The sequence below is a fragment of the Zonotrichia albicollis genome, chromosome 21 (assembly GCF_047830755.1).
Source record: "Zonotrichia albicollis isolate bZonAlb1 chromosome 21, bZonAlb1.hap1, whole genome shotgun sequence".
In the NCBI taxonomy this organism is placed as follows: Eukaryota; Metazoa; Chordata; class Aves; order Passeriformes; family Passerellidae; genus Zonotrichia; species Zonotrichia albicollis.
Window position 1 is genome coordinate 8,365,234 of NC_133839.1, and position 17,078 is coordinate 8,382,311.

The following is a 17,078-nucleotide window of genomic DNA, read 5'->3' on the forward strand; positions in this document are numbered from 1 at the left end:
TGGATCGTTGGGTTCCTGCTTTTGCACCATCACATTTTTTTTGTAAAAAAAAAAAAATTAATTAAAAAAAGGTTTGTGTCCCTTGCACCCTGAAAAGATGCTAATTTCATCCAGGTCCCATCCATTGGCAGGATCCAGCTCGCCCAGGAACATTTCCACCCCTTTGTGCCAAGGCTTTTGTGTTCCCATTTTGTACTGGGGAAACTTCCCAGGACAAGGCTGAGCCCACAGAAGCCACCTCTCCAGTGATCCCCACTTTGATCCCCTTGAGAGCAAATGCAGATGTTGTTTTGTTGTTCAGAAGTGTTTTTGTATTGGAAACCTGAGGGCTGAGCTTCTCTCCACACTCAGGATTTTGAAAGTTGGCTATTGTTATTAAAAATATCATCCAAGATAGAAGATGGGAGCAGTGCAAGGCTGGGCACCAGGTCACAGGGCGATCTCAAAACAGCCTTTCCAAGCCAAATTGGTGGAAGGGCTGTGTTTAAGTGGTTGTGGCACAACACTGTGGCCAACAGACATCCCCTGGGTCTTCTCCTGGGAGTAAGAGTTAGTTCCAAATGTAGAAAACCCAACATCATCACAGCCAGAGAGACAAACCTTCCTCAGCAGAGGTTTAAATGCTTACCTCCTGCCCTGGAGTGCAGCATGGATTAGGGGAACCCATTGCCAGCCCTATTTAATTAGGGAGGAAATCATCATAAATTCCTAAGAGCAGCACAGTCACATGCAAGCTACAGGCACTTTGAAGCACTGGCTGTGTTTTTAGGATCACCAGCTCCTAATAAGCCCACCCCAGGCAGACACACCATCCTTTAGTTCCTAAAGCACACAAAAGAGACACCATGCTGGAATCTTAGCTCTATCTTTAACAAAGCATTACCCCCTCCTCACCCTCTTGCCCATAATTGCCTTGTTATTGTCATTGGTGCCATTGTTCATTGGCTCGGCCCTAGAGAGGCCCGGGGGAGCACTTCTGCCTTAGCTAAACCAATATCTCCTGCAATAACCCCCTGCAGTTTCCCCTTTGCTATCCCATGTTGAATAAATCCTCCATCTCTGTTTGCTGAATGATCATAAAGATATGATTGAAGTTTCAGATTTATGGTTTCCTCCGAATCGAGGAGCAGCTCCAATAATGCCAGAGCCTGTTTGCTGCCTGGTTTCTGACAGGATACACAGAAAGGGAGATTTGTAAGAGCAAAAATAAGAATGTAGAGATTAGAGACAGGTATTTTCTAGACATGTAGAGGGGTTGGACTCACACACACACACTGCCAGAGCATCCTCTGTCCAAGGATCTCACTGTGCTTCCCAAGCACCCTGCCAGGCAGGGTGTGCACACAATATTTCACTCTAACAGCAAATCTGTCTCCAGCAGCCACACAAGGGAGCCACAAGAATTGCTTGCTGGGTAAAGGAGGATCCTAACTAAAGATCTCACTGTACAGCTGTACAAAAACTGAAGTGGTTGCTGAAGGCTGGCAGAGGGTCCATGTTAAGGTGGTCCTTGCTCAGCCTCAGGCTCCACATGCCATGAGCCCCCTCATTCTTGCAATCCTCTGGATGCCCAGGATGCTCTTTGGGCATCTTTTTACTGTCAGACTCAGGCTCCACATGCCATGAGCTCCCTCAGTGCTGTTCATGCAATCCCCTGGATGCCCAGGATGCTCTTTGGGGAGTGCAGAGAAACCCTCTGGCTCCTATGGGAGAACATCCCAGATGTGGAATTCCTCTGATCAAAGCACAAACACCCAAAAATCCCCACTTAGAGAGAAAAGCAGCTGCCCCCTGAGGACACCCAGCCTTGCACCTCCCTGCTCCTCCCAGGGAATCTGGTGCAGGATTGTGACCTTGGGATAATTGTCACCTTTCCCAATGCTGTTGTGTTGGCCTGGGTGTCCTCCTTTCCCTCCAGCCCATGCCAGCAGCATTTAGTGAAGCCATCTCCATTGTACAGCTGGAATTGCGCAGCATGGGGCACATTGCTATTCAGATTCAGGTCAATATTAGTTTTTTTAATGAATAAACCACCTCAAAACAAAGTTTGTGACTTTGGTGTCAAAAATCTGAAGAGAACATCCAAAACACCTTCCCTCAGCCTTGTGGCTGCAGCACATTTGCTTTTCTCTGATTCACAGCCATTTATGCTCATTCCCACTTCAACAAAAACCTATAAAACTCTTACAGCGTGATGCAGTCCTAAATTAAATGCACTTTAACATTGCTATATAACAAGGGAGTCTTAGCTCTTTTAAATTAATGCATGCAGCTGAGAAGGGGACCTTTCCTGGAAAATTTATTCCGCTTTATTTGGAGAAAACCCCACCTCATTCCACCTTCTCTGAGAGCAGAGATGATTCTGTGTGTTATAATGAGGAATTTGTAATAATGAGAGCATTGTGTGTTCCAGTAACTACGAAGCCAACAACAGAAGACTTCTGTGAGCTGCAGTGTTTGTGTGATGTATGGTAATATTTTTCCTCAGTGCATTACAAAAGGAAAAAAGCAAGATAAAAATATCTTCCATTTTCTCCCTAATTTGTAGTTTTCTGGTGTTAGCAAGGCTTATAAGACACATGCTCCCAATTAGCTGCTCCTCTTAATTTAAATGCTTCATAAATTATCTCCTGCGCTTGTGGATTATCACTTCATAATGCGAGTTAGCATTTAAATAAATAGCTGCGATGTAGGAAATTAGAGAGGTTTACAGTCTGAGGCAGCAGCATAATGAAGGAAAATACCACAGCAGCTGAACAGGGCTTGGGAGGGATGTGATGAGGCAGAGATTTTTTTTTCCCCCCTCTTTTTTTACCTTTTAGCAACCAAATTTGGGCTGCAGCAGGGAAAATATGGGTCAGAACTCCAGCAGAGCAGGAGCCTTTTGTAATGGCTGAGCACGAAGGGAACATGGAGAATTTTTCAGCATGTAAAATGTCTGATTTAGCAAATATGATGCAATTAGGAAGTGACTTTTTCCAGCCAACTCTTGGTTGCCTCAGAAGGTTGCCCCTTTGAAAGCAATTGGGCCGCTCATGTATGTCATACCTGAGCAGTCCCCAACCCCTTCTGTTCTATCCTTTCAAAAAAATAAAATGGGACTGGAGAGGAAAACAGCAGAACAAAGCAGAGCTGGAATTGTATTGAGAAAATTCGGTGGGGAAAGCAATGAGGGAGTCAGATGTAGAATTATGGGGAATTTTAGAAATATATATATAGAGATAGAGAGTGAAGAAAGCAAGCATTGTTTTGTAAGCCACATAACTTCTGCCATGTTTTTAGCACCATTAATAAGATCAACCTATAGAAAATGAGAGTTTTTAAGCATTGGTAGCAACTCCCCATTCCATTTCAGCCTAGTTTCACAATTATTGTCCTAAATCTAGAAAATTATGAAGACAGGGCAGGGAAAAACCTCATGACAGCCCCTTGGAGGATTAAGGCTCTCTCCAATACTTGCTGGTCTTGCTTTTGGTGTCACTGCTGCTTTTTCTGCCACAGGAGAAAACTCTGGGCAGGAGTCAGCCCTGTTTGAGTGCCACTGATCCTCAGGAGCTGAAATCAGGCACCAGTAGGAAGAAAGCAAGCATTATTTTGTAAGCCACATAACTTCTGCCATGTTTTTAGCACCATTAATAAGATCAACCTATAGAAAATGAGAGTTTTTAAGCATTGGTAGCAACTCCCCATTCTATTTCAGCCCAGTTTCACAGTTATTGTCCTAAATGTAGAAAATTACTGACAGGGCAGGGAAAAACCTCATGACAACTCCTTTTATTGTCCTAAATGTAGAAAATTACAAAGATGGAGCAGGAAAACCTCATGACAGCTCTTGGAGGATTAAGGCTCTCTCCAGTGCTTGCTGGTCTTGCCTTTGGTGTCACTGCTGCTTTTTCTGCCACAGGAGAAAACTCTGGGCAGGAGTCAGCCCTGTTTGAGTGCCCCTGATCCTCAGGAGCTGAAATCAGGCACCAGTGGGCTCAGGACCCTTTGGTGTTTGTCCTGCAGAGCACCCAAGGTTGAGCACTGCAGCTCTGGCAAGTTCAGCTCTCTCAGCTCCCTGCTTGCTCACACACACAAAATGTCAAAAATCATGGATATTTTTTTTTTTTTTCAAAAACACTGGAAAATCATAGAAGCTTTGACAGCCTTGACCAAAGTCCAGCCTTAGGCAGGAGTAAAGTTATTAGTTCCCTTATTTCCTGGAGAAAGCCTGACACATTAGGATTTCACAGCAGCTGGCTGTAAGTGTAATGGGCAGGGTGTGATTTTGCTGCCTGGGTTTTGCAGTTACATTTCAGCAGCTTGAATACATTTTGCTGTAGGACAGAGCAAATGATTCGGGCAGGTCCTTGCATCAGCACAAGGCCCTCGGTGCTTAATGGGAGTTGTGCCCAACTGACAGCACGATTTGAGTGTCTGCTGTATTTAATATTCTTCAAGAGCGGGGTCAAATTGTCTCATCATTTACATCCCTACAACCCTGCTGATCCCAGGGGAACTGCTCTTCCTCTGAACTCAACAGGGATGAACGTGGGCAACTGGACTGAGATGTGCTGGAGGAAGATTTCTGCCTGGACCCCTCAGGATTCAGGTGGAGTGTGCAGCTGCTGCTTGGAGACACAGCTCACCCTGCAGAGAGTTCCAGTCAGCACAGCAGGAGCCTTGTTTCATCCCATAATTTTCTATTCTATTCCATCACATAGTGTTTAGAAAGTGAAAAAGGGGCTGATCCCACTCCAACCAACATCTGAAAGTTTACAGCTCTTCATGTCTCCGAGTCTGCAGGTGCTAAAGGAAAGGCTCTGGGGGCCAAACTGTACCTGTGCTCTGTCCTCTGGGGCATATTTGCATCTCTGTTATCACTTTGTCTTCTGAAGCAGGCAGGAATGGCCACAGGTGCTCCTGGATTATTCTGTGCCTGAGTCTGATAAGCCTCCATTTCTCTGGGCTAGGAGCACACAGAATGCAGCTCTCCTATCCCAGCTGCAAGGGCTCTTCAGGTCTAAGAAAAACCTGGCACAAGTCTTGAATTCTGAATGCAGGAGACAGGACTGGAAGCCCCAGGACTGGATTCCTTCAGGGAGATGGTGCCACTTTTTTTACAGAATCACCTTTTCTTCCTAAAGGGAGTTTTAAATAATAAAATTGGAAGCTGCCGCATATCTTTCCAACTGATCTACTAATCATATTTCTTCAAATTTTATATCCCTGACCCTTGTAAAGGGATTGCAAGGAAGGCATTTTTTAAGCTGCATTTTAATAAGTCAATATGAAAGCTCAAAATTATTTAAAGCTTCTTAAATAGGATTATATTTGATTTCTTGTGGGAATAGTGAGGGATAGTCTAGTAAAGACGTTCTGTCCTGCTGAGGTTTTATTACATTAAAGAAACAGCATCCTTTTTTAACAGCAAAAACTTTATCTATTCTCTAATGAAAATGGAGATTATTCTGTACATGAGGTGACTGAAGTTGGTAAGTTCCTGCATCTTTGATCAGAGATTAGAGTTTCTCCTTGAGTGAAAGCCGAGAGATTCCTGAACCAGAGGTTCAGCCTGAATTTAACAAGTTGCCTCCTCATCTAAAATATTTGAATTTTCTTCTAGGAGGTACCACAAGTGTATTGACTTCAGACAAATTCTGCTGTGAAATAACAGGTAGCTCTCAAGGCAGCCAGTATCTCATTTGCAGCCAGGGATTTAATTTGGCCTAAGAATCAGAGGTCTGTGCTGCTGGGGAACTATTTTACTATATAGGAAATGTCACATCCAGTCTGCTCTGAAAGGCCCACAGTCAAATTCTCACTTGAATTCCACTCCTTTAATGTCAGTGTGACTTATATGAAGGTTATACTGGCAGCCCTTAGCTTAGTATGTTCTATTGCACCCATATAAAAGCAGGGGAGTCAAATAAAAACTATCTGTATGGAGTTGGAGCAGCAGCAGGGAGTTGCATGGTGTAAGGAGCAGCTTCACTGAGCTGAGTTGCTCTGGACATAATCTGGGCCAACATCTGGTCTTGGGAACATAAAGGGATTTTTCTTGAAGTAGCAGATGGGGAGGTTCAAAGAACAGATATTATTAAGGATGAAACACAAAGAAAAGGTCATAAGTGCTGAAAGGGGACTGAACTTACTTAAAAAAAAAAAGGAAAGAAAAACCAAACAAAAAAAAGCACCATTGTCCATTCTCTTTAACAATTAGAGAATGTTCTCTCACTCTCAAGCAGCCCATACCCCTCTCTCAGCCAAAACTCAGTGTCCTCATTGAAGCCAGGCATTGAGCAACAGCATTTCCTGGCAGAATTTGACTTCAGGGTTTGCAGCACAGCAGGTATCTCCAGGGCTGTGCTTCTCTGGGAAATGACAACCCCACTACACCCTTTCCCACTTTTCTCTGGGAAGCCAACAGCAAACATGGCAAAGTTGCCTTTTTTTTTTTTTGCCATGCTGCTGTGTGTTATTCTGCCCACATTATACCCTGAGCTTCCAAATCTGCTGCCACATCAAAGACAGAATTATTTTCCTGTTTTTCCCACACTGATCTGTCCATCCATGCCTCCATATTCCCACTGATGTTTCTTGTAGGGAGAACAAGGACTCAGCAAGGTCCTTCTCCATCCAGCTGCTCCAGGAGCCCCCCATGCTGTCCCAAACCTCGCTGCCATTGTGCCTACATGTCCTCAAATCTATCCCAGGCCCATTCTGTCTCTCAGAGGTGAATGATGGTTGTAACTCAAGAAAAATCAGGCCCAGGTGAGACCTCACTCAGCAGCAGCTGTAACCTGCACGTTCATTTAGCCTGAATAACCCATCCCTCCTGCCAAGGGCTTTGTCTTCTGACTACAGCCCACGTTTCTTCCTCAGGCCTGAGAGCAGGCAAGGGCTGATGTGAACTTCACAAGCTGTGACACCCTCCACAGAAACACATGTGCTGCTTTGACCTTCAGCGCTGGCACAAAAACCTTACACAGACACAAATTTATCTGAAAGTCAGGAGCAGATTTAATAGAGCAGGAGAAGATCGTTTTCAATATTTCCATCTCAATTAGAGTCAAACACCTCGGTGAGCCTCAGCCTTTGGGGCTGTACCTGGCCTGGCTGCTCCCAGCGTGGAGACTGTCGGCAGAATCAGCAGAAATAGCACAACTGGGCAAGGTGTTGGTGATTTATCAATGCTGAAGTAATTCATCCTGACACCGAGGAGCTGAGCAGGAGCTCAGGGTCCAGCAGGTGCCCCCGAAGACCTGAGAGTTATACAGTGCCACACATCCACAGTGGCAGAGCTGGGAGATGACTCCTTAGCAAAAAAATCTCTTTTTAATTTTTTTTTTCTAAAGCCATTTTCGAACAGCACTCTTGTTACAGAGAATTGCAGTTTTAACTGTTGCAATGCCGTACTGCTAACTCCATTACATTATCATTACCTGCTAACTCCCTAAACAGTGACTAATATTCAGAGTCTCAGAATTTTGGGGCAAACAGAATTTTTCAGTGGAAAACTAGAAGGTGAATACACCCATGAAGATTGTGTACACAAATACTTTCATATCTGCCTGGCCCTTTAAAACCAAAATGATAGAGTTCATTTGCATTTAGATCTCTTTGGCTCCTTCTTTTCATCTAAAGACAAATCCTCACAAAGGCTGCTTAATTAGACCAAATTAGATTTCCACCTAGTGGCTTGTCATTCATTAGAAAACGCTGTTCTTTTTTTCAGTTTTGGTAATTATAAGCTGGTCTCGCAGTGTTCACTTCAGGTTCAAAGTCTGACTTGCATTCATGATTTTGTGCAGATGAGAGGGAAATTATTCAGTGGCATCAAGTCTGCCCATTTTACAAGTTGGATAAAGATCATCACTGGAGTCTTTTATGTAATGGGGTATACTCTTTCTTAAGTCTTTAATGATTAATTGTTATTGCATATCTCATGGCAATTTTCAAGACTAAAAGCTAAGTGCAAACAGTTGGAAAGTGCAGTGAGTGTATCAGACAGTGGGTGCTGCCTGGACTGGGGTTTCTGTGTCTGACTCTGTCTGTGGCCCTTGCTTGTTGGCGTTCCTGCTTTTTTGGGAGAAAGAAAATGGCAAGGGAACGGTGCAAGGGGCTGTGTAAGGAGAATCTGGGCTGGAAGGGCTGCCTGTCTTCTCTCATTGTCCTCTCTAACCAGCAAAGGGGGACAGCTCTGCTGCTGGCCTTACACAAAACACGGCTTCTAGAGGGGAAAATGGTTCAGTTCCACACCTGACACTCAAAGGTTGGTGTCTAATAAGGCTGGAGCTCCCAGGGCAGGTCAGTGAGGAGCACAGGTTAGTGGAGATTGCACTTGTGGATGTACTCTGGCTGATCTGTCTGGAGTGTTTGTAACGAAAGGAGTTAAACTCACAGCAAGATCCTTGAGCTTTGCCATTTCTGGCTCCAAGGGCAGCAGATTGCCCAAGCATCACCCTTTTCTCTGGAAAGAGAAAGATTCTTCTTATAGAAGACCAGAATGATTTGATCTCACTCACTTCTCTCCCCAGTCCAAACTCCATTCGCTTTGCTGTCCTGCATGGGCACACTGATTCCCTGCCTCAGTTTCCCCTTTTTTACAGAGTATTAATGATCAGTGGCATGCTTTGAAGCTTAATAAATCAGGGACAGATCTTGTGGTAGTCCATCAAGCAAAACTTCCTTTGGCTCTGACCTTTAATGCTTATGAAAAGCTTCGAAGACAACTGCCAACTTATTATTAATAATCTTCTTGGGAGTGGAAGTTACAAGCAGTTGGCACCAGGCAGCCCAGCAGCCACCAGCCCCTGCTAGGATTTCTTCTGCACTAACAAACCCAGATTTTTCAGGTGTGTTTTTATAACAACATTCTTGTTTTACTTTCTCACCACAAAAAAAAAAAAAAAAAGCTAAGTTTTTCCTTCCACCTTTAAAAAAAATCTCATCAAATTTGCCTTTCTCAAAACACTGAACATTCCCTTTCTCATCTACCTAAACCTGATGTTGAGTTACTGTCCCCCAGAGGCTTTCAGTAGCTCAGTTCTGATGTATCCCTGCACTTTGTAGCTCACTGCCTTCTTAGAGTGTAATCAAACATCAAGCTAAGTAGCAAATAAATCTCCCGATCTCATAAGCTGCACAGCAAGATCATGTAAATGCAAATGAAGGGCTTGATTTCAAGCTGTCGTGGGGGGAAGGAGGGAAAAATGCTGGGCCTTGTCACTGCAATCACTTCACTCTGCAAGTGCAGTAAATCTGCAATAATAATAGTAATGGCAGCGTGACGGGAGGCTTTACTGTACAAGGGGGTGTAATGAAAAGGGGAACAGAAGGTGGGAAGGAGGCAGGGCCTGGCAGGCTGAAAATGCACCAGCACAGAGTTTGCAGGTGTCCACAGGGCAGAGCCAGAGAGGAGGGGACGGGGCTGAGTCGGAGCACTCAGAGGATTCAGGGATTTGCCCAGCAGCCCCTCCCAGGGAAAGGCTGTGGAGGCAGGGATTAAAAATCCTCATCTCAGTTTCTTTCTGGACCTCTCTGTGTGGACATGTCCCCCAGCTCTCTCAGTCATCTTCAGAAAATTGATGCAATGTGTTTTGCTGGGCCATGAGCACCAGGGGACAGAGCACAAATAAGTCTTGCAACAAAACCTGGAATCCTTGAAAATTTTGCACTTCTTTAAACCTTCGCAATGCCTCCACCTCTAGAAACAGACCCCTTTCAGAGCCTTCCTCTTCCTCCACAGCAAACATTTTCCAACCCTTAAATACAAATCCAGGGTCAAGCCCAGGGGTGCAGAGATCAGAAACTACCTGGCAAAAGCTCAGAATAACTCAGTACACCCAACAACACTGATTTTTCAGCCAACCAAGGGATTCCCACTGATCAAACACCCCCAGCACTGCACCATGACCAGTGGGAGCATGGCACCCTCCAAACCCAGCCCAGACACACCAGGGAAATTATCATGTCCAGGGGGAAAGGATGCATCAGCCAAGCCCTTAAGACAGTTTGAGAGAGCAAACAAAGCCTCAGTGATCATTTCTAACAGCCCTGAGAGGTGTTGATCTCTGCTGGGTGCTCTGGGAATGCTTCAGGATAAGGTCTAGAGCTGTCTTTTCCAAACTGGCTGGATAAACAGCATTTAGGATGCTGGATTTTCCTCACCGAGGTCGTAAAGGGAGAAAACTTGCAGAAGGTACCCAGAGAAAATTAGGACCGCCTGGGATGCAGAGAGAGACGGTTTTAATTAGAGCCAAGAGGTGGGAAATAAGGCAGAGAAATGACATCTTAATGAGGTTTAATGAAGTTGTCTGCTGATGGGCACAGCTGTCAGACAGATCTGTATTCCAGCCAAGCAGCTTTGTGACAGGCTAAACCTGAACACAGGGAACAGTGCTGGAACTGGGGGAGAAAGGAAAAAATAAAAGACCTTCTGCATCAACTCTGGCTCAGTTTCCCCTCTGCTTTATGACAGAGCACACCTATAATGCCTCAGGACAAACAAATGAAACCAGCCCATGAGCTGGAAGAAGCATTTTGCTAATTTATGAATGAGAAAGGCTGTAATTGTGGATTACACTGAGCGGGATTCATTCCTGCTACATCCTTCCCCTTCTTTGCTTTTGTAGGTAAAAAATGTTGGCAGGCAACCAGAGTCTTGTGAGCTCATTGATTTTTCTTCAGGCACAGATTCTCCCCATGTTCAACATATTGGACCAGATTTTTTTTTTTAATTAATTATCCAGCACCTTCAGCTTTATTTATTCAGTGCAAAGTGACTGTAAAATGCCACCTGATCATAAAAAGAAACAGCATGCACTCATTTTGTGATGGAGTAAACACCCAACTGTGTTAACTTCAGGTGCTCTGCAGAAGGGACTCTTTAAATAAATAAATTTAAATGTAATTTCAGAGTTCTGCACTCGAGGGTCTGGAAGCAGCTTTGCCACAGGTTACAAACCTCTCTCCTGCCCTGCAGTTTCTCAGTGATTTTTCTCCCATCTGACACACCTTTGCCACCACAGCAGATTTCTGACCTCACTTCCCTGATCCATTATCAGAAGGTGATCCCAGGAAAACACCTTTTCTCATGCTTCTGAGGAACATTCCACCATTTCCCTTGCACAACCACCCTAAAAATAGCTGTAAATACAGGAGGAGCAGATCAGCAGTGAAAGCTCCTTTATCCCAGCTGGCAGAGCTTTGCATGAGCTCCTGGCACACACAGAGTGCACACAGGGTTTGTCACTGCCACTGCAGCCCCGGTGGCACTAAAACCCCACTCAGTCCCCTTGTGCTGGACAGGGGACAGTCCCTCCCTGTGCTCCTGGCTCACAGGAGGGATGTGAGGAAATGCAGCCGTGCTTGCATCACATCCCTGGGTTGATGGTTTTTAGAAAGGGCTGTTTGCAACAAATGAGCTGCAGTTTCAGACAGGGCAGGTCCCAAAAATTCATTTTCTGGGGAAATTGTGCTTCTGAAAGCAGTGGAAATGCCACACCTCCTTTAGAGTGTGAAGTGTAAAATTCAGTGGAATCACAAGCACATTTTAGAGACCTCAATACAGTCCTCTGGCAGGGTGCCTGTTCTGGACAGGGGTTATTAACCCTCACTCTGCTCTCTCTTCTTCATCCCCCTTCTCCTCCTCCTCCTCCAGCATGCTTTGTGTCTTGATTATTCCCAGACAGGAGCAGCCATGTGATTGTGCCTGGGGAAGCTTGTCAGTTTTTTGGGAGGATGCACAATTTGGAAATGAAATAATTCAAAGTAAAGTTAAGACCAGCTGCAGACACCTCAGCTGGGCATCCCCACCAAAGGAGAGATTAACCAAACAAGAAGATTTCAAATCCATATCTATTGAGTCAGGATCCCTATTTCCAGCAAGGGTAGGTCTCTTTATAACTCAAAGCCTAACTTGTGTGAAATTCAGCATTCTTTAGGCTCCTTTATGCACTGTGGCACTCACTTCTGCAGTGGGATTCAAGCCCTTGCCAATTGGAAACTCCTGGTACATGTGGCTGTGTTCTGTTACAAACTTCTCTTTTCAGGGGCTTTATCTTATCAGAAAAAGTCTTTATGCTTCTCTGTTAATGTCCCATATGCTTCTCTATTCTTTTTTCTGCAGCCAGAACTTGGAAAGCCCATGAGGAACTGCTACTCCCTGCCAGGCCCTGATTTTACCTATGGGATGTACATGCACAAGAGAGATGGAGGAGTCCCTGAAGGTAGGACACTGCCCCTAAACCACAGGCCTGCAACAAAATCCTAATGCTAGTAGGAAGTCTCCTCTCCTTCCCACGGCTCTTCAATATTTCTTATCAAGCTGGAAATGCAGTACTCCAGCAATTACTCACTTCCATTAATATCACCCCAATTGCTTGGTGACCAGTGAAGTTTCTCTGTCACATTGGAAACTTTCAGAGGTTCACACAGACCCAAGCAGGGAGGATGCACCTGCAAAATGTGATGCACATGGGCACTGCCATAACTTTATCAGGGCTCCAGCTTTGTGGTCTCAGGGACAATTTCCCTGTAAAATCAGACATGCTGAGCAAGCCAGGGTGGAGGGTGAGAAGACATTCAGTTCAGATGGAGTATGGGATGCAGTGGGATGGGGTATGAAGCTCACAAAAGGAACCTGAGTCCCACAAGACCCCCATGAAGGTGCAGACACATCAATCAGCTTTCCCAAAAGGATCTAACTGAGATGCCTCCTCTTTGTCTCTGTCTCCTTCCACCTCCAGCCATCGGCCAAGGTCACCCCCATAATAGGGTCACGCCCTGGAACCATGGCCATGAACCTTGGCCCCACAAGACCCCCATGCATGGTGCACACACATCAATCAACTTTCCCAAAAGGATCTAACCAAGTTGCCTCCTTTTTGTTTCTATTTCCTTCCACCTCCAGCCATAGGCCACTGGGACACAGTGAAGGCCAAGGCCCACCTCCATAAGAGGGTCATGCCCCAGGACTTTGCGGCCATGAACCTTAGTGCCACAAGATCCCCATGAAAGTGCACACACATCTACTTTCCCAAAAGGATCTAACTGAGATCCCTCCTCTTTGTCTTCGATTTCCTTCCACCCATAAGCCACTGGGATGCAGTGAAGGCCAAGGCCCACCCCATAAAAGGGTCATGCCCCAAGACAGGACTTTGTGTCCATGAACCTCAGCCCCACAAGACCCCCATGGAAGTGCACACATCAATCAGCTTTCCCAAAAGGAGCTAACTGAGCTGCCTCCTCTTTTTCCTATTTCCTTCCACCTCAGCCATAGGGCACTGGGACGCAGTGAAGGCCAAGGCCTACCTCCATAAGAAGGTCGTGCCCTGGCATTTTATGGCCATGCACAGCGCACACACACCAATCTGCTTTCCCAAAAGGATCTAACCAAGTTTACTCCTCTTTGTCTCCATTTCCTTCCAGCCATAGGGCACTGGGATGCAGTGAAGGCCAAGGCCCACTCCCACAAGAGGGTCATGCCTCAGGACTTCATGGCCATGAACTTTAGCCCCTCAAGACCCCTATGCACGGTGCACACACATCAATCAAGGATCTAACCAAGTTGCCTCCTCTTTGTCTCCATTTCCTTCCAGCCATAGGGCACTGGGACACAGTGAAGGCCAAGGCCCACCCCCGAAAGAGGGTGATGCCGCGGGATTTCGTGGCCATGGGCCGTGCAGCTGTAGATGAAGGCTGCACCAAAGCCAGGGAGTTTGCTCTGTACTATGGCTACATGGACATCCGCTGCAAGGACAAGGGCATCCTCAGATATGGGGGCAAGGTACCCCCAGGCATGACCTTTGGCAAGCCACCACGGTAAGGGCCCTCCTCAGCACGAAATTATCCCTTCCTACCTCTGGCAGTATTAGTTATTGGTTTTTTTGAGTTTGGATTGAAGATATTTGAGACAGTAATTTGTGTTTGGATTTAATTTTATTTATTTTAATTTTATATTTATTGTTTATTTTATATTTTACAAATTGTTCATTTTATATTTTATAAATTGTTTATTTTATATTTTATAAATGGTTTATTTTATATTTAATTTTTAATATTTCATTTTAATTTTTTTTTTATTACTAAGATATTTTTATTATTGTGAGTTTGGCAGCTTTTCATTAGAAGGCACAAAATGGCTAATGATTTTTTGTTACAAGGTTTTTAAGACTAAACTATTTAATTAAGAACTGACACTAAGATTATTTTTTTAACTCAATAACTGATTTCAAAGAGTTTTCAATGAGGACTTTTTTGCTTAATTACAAAATGCTACTTAAACTTACAAAGAATTAGGAAGAAGAAGCATGAAGAAGAAACGTAGGACAACACTTTGTGCTTTCTATTTTGCTTCTATCTACAACATACTAAAAATTTCAAAACCTAGATTTTTCACTAAGTGATACACTTACACTACTCTTTATAATTTATTTTACACTTTTGTGGATTCTAGTCTATATTGATATCTAGGAAACTTTTTCTATGGATGAGGGTTAAAGTTAGTGCTCCTTTGGGAGTCAGAGCACCCCAGAGCAAACAGAAATATTCCTGGTGCCCTGGGTTTCCTCACCTACCTTCACACCTACATCCCTTCCCAATCTCAGCTACCACAGTCCCCAAAAGAGAAGTGTCCTGAAGCTGGATGTGCTGAGTCACAGCATCACATCCATGTCTGATGACACTCTGATATATGGTCTCCTCCAGCCAGGTCTCATAAGCTCTTGGAGGTTTATATCACACTAAGATAGCTCAGCTACCTTAGAAGGCATAAAATCAGCAGGATGGCTTCTGTGGTAGTGTTGGAAGGAGAAAAGTTGTAATAAAAGGCAAAATAACAAAACTCTTTACAGAGAAAACCCAAGACAGGTGCAAGAGGTTCTTGCTCCTGGTAAAACACCTCACAAAAGTGATTAATTCCTTTGTAATCTTCTTTATTCTAGTAAATTGCTTAGGCAGGACTTTTTAGCTTCTGTCCAGTTTGCTGTTCTTAAGTTTGAGGTGAAGTCCCCCTGATCCTATGAGGTTTCTTTTCACCTAATTGAGGAGAGAAACTTCAGGGCTTATTTCCTTTTTTAAGGAAACAAAGGATAGTTTTGTCACTCCGTCAACAGGGGGCACATTCCTACAACACTCCTGTCAGATAATCAACTACCTGAATCTAACGTACATGACACAACACAGCCTCATTTCACCTGTAGTATTATGGGCTTCGATACCAACCCTTTAATCTAAAGGAACATGAAGAGCTGTCTGCCAGAAAATTGGCATCCCAGGGTCAGAAAACCAGAGCAACAGCATTTCTACCTGTTTGCACTGGTAGAAATATTCTGGTGGAGTTAAAGATCACTTCAAAGTTCTTTATCCTACTCTCTCCCACTTAGTTCATAGCTCTGCATTGGGCAAAAATTGAGAATGGAGCAGGACAGAGGCAAAAAAGCTTCTCCTTGCCAGTGCAACTCCAGCACAAACCAGTGCTCAAAGCCTCTCCAAGTCCTGGAGCCCAGGGGGGTGTCTTGCTCTGTGCAGGTCTGGACCAGACATTAGGTTTTTATTTTAAGAGCTAGCTAATAATCACTACCAGAAAAATAACAGCTACAAATTCTAGAGAAAAGACATGATGAACAGCACTGTGTATTTTACATGATAGTAAATGGGCTTTGCATATGCAAATTGAATGGATTTTAAAATGGTATTTAATGACAATTTTCGTAGCAGACATTAACATTAATTGCATCAAAATGAAAATGTAGCATTAGCTTGCTGTTAGCTGCAAATGTCCCAGCTATAAAGCTTTATCTTTATCAGTATCAGCCCTCATCTATGTGACAGGGCTGCTCTGCAAATTGCAGGCAAAAGGGCTTTTATGTTGCAAAAGTATCCCCCAATGCAGGCCAAAATCAACATCAATTTTGCTTTATTTCTTCATAAACGGAGGTTAAATGGCTGCCTGTAAGAAGCCCAGGCATCCTTCAAAAGTTTTAAGGAAAATCTGCAGACCCCACAACGGCAGAAGTAGTGAGAAAGGGCTTTTAATTGAAAGTTATTATTGTACAACTTGCCTTCTCCTTAATAGCTACCTTTTATGCAGACTGATTGTATTTATCCCTTTACTTTAAAAGCACATTATAGATAAAACCAAATTATCAAGGAGTTGTTACAGGCATTTCAGTAAAAGTGGGAGTTTAACACACTTTTCCATGACTGGCAAGTTAGAGAGACCAGCTTTGGTGAGCATTCCCAGGACAAGCTGATCCTTGGTCACAGCAAGATCCATTTTCCTAAAAATGACTTGGTTGTCAATGGATTTCAGTTGGGTTTGGATTCTCAGCCCTGTTTCACTGGGATCTCAGTGCTACTGCCTGGGAAGGTGCTCCCAAGTGAGGCATGTGCTTGTCTGGGGGCAGAAGAAAATTGGCAAAAGGTCTTTTTGCACAACTCCAAGCACTTCATGTCTTTAAGAAACAACAGATCTGATCTAGAGGTCTATTAACTTCTTGGGTACAGTGAATTTTTCAGCAAGAAAAGCACATGCCTGTCATCTCCCAGCACTGACAGTGGGGCTGAGGAGGCCAGGGAGCAAAGGTGCTTTTCCATGGCCCTGGAAGCAGCTGGGACACCCAGCCTGGTGATGGGGTGCCCTGGGACAGCCCAGAGCAGCTGGGACACCCAGCCTGGTGATGGGGTGCTCTGGGACAGCCCAGAACCCCAGTGCAGACCCTGCCCAGTCTTCAGCTCTCTGCACAGTGGGAATTGCAGCTGGTGCCATCCCACCAGCCTCAGGGCTGAGCTGCTTCCCTGGGAACCCAAATAACTCAGATAACCCAAATTGCTGTCACAAGAACGTGGCTGGGGTCACTGGGTAATGGGCAAGGGGCTTCTTGAGCCCTCACCACTCATCTCCGGCCCCTCCTCAGGCCCTGGGCTGTGCTGCTAAAGGCTTCTCTCTCCTGGAGACACCAGGGTCAGGAGCTCTCCTTAGACTCACAGGCTGGAGCTCTCCTGTACCATCCCAAATGAAACAAGCACCAAAGCTGTGGTTGCTATTAGTGCCTTGTTAATCACTGCCTGGCCCTGCTGCTGCTCTAACT

General features: G+C 44.7%; 1 protein-coding gene across 1 annotated transcript in view; it reads left to right on the plus strand.

The window, feature by feature from the left end:
* The window catches only part of CFAP77 (cilia and flagella associated protein 77), a 59,049-nt gene that overhangs the window by 21,389 nt on the left and 20,582 nt on the right, over window positions 1–17,078 (plus strand). The window contains exons 2-3 of the mRNA XM_074556204.1: window positions 12,116–12,215; window positions 13,587–13,809. Of these exons, the coding sequence (XP_074412305.1) occupies window positions 12,116–12,215; window positions 13,587–13,809 (323 nt within the window). The remainder of the gene's footprint in view (window positions 1–12,115; window positions 12,216–13,586; window positions 13,810–17,078) is intronic.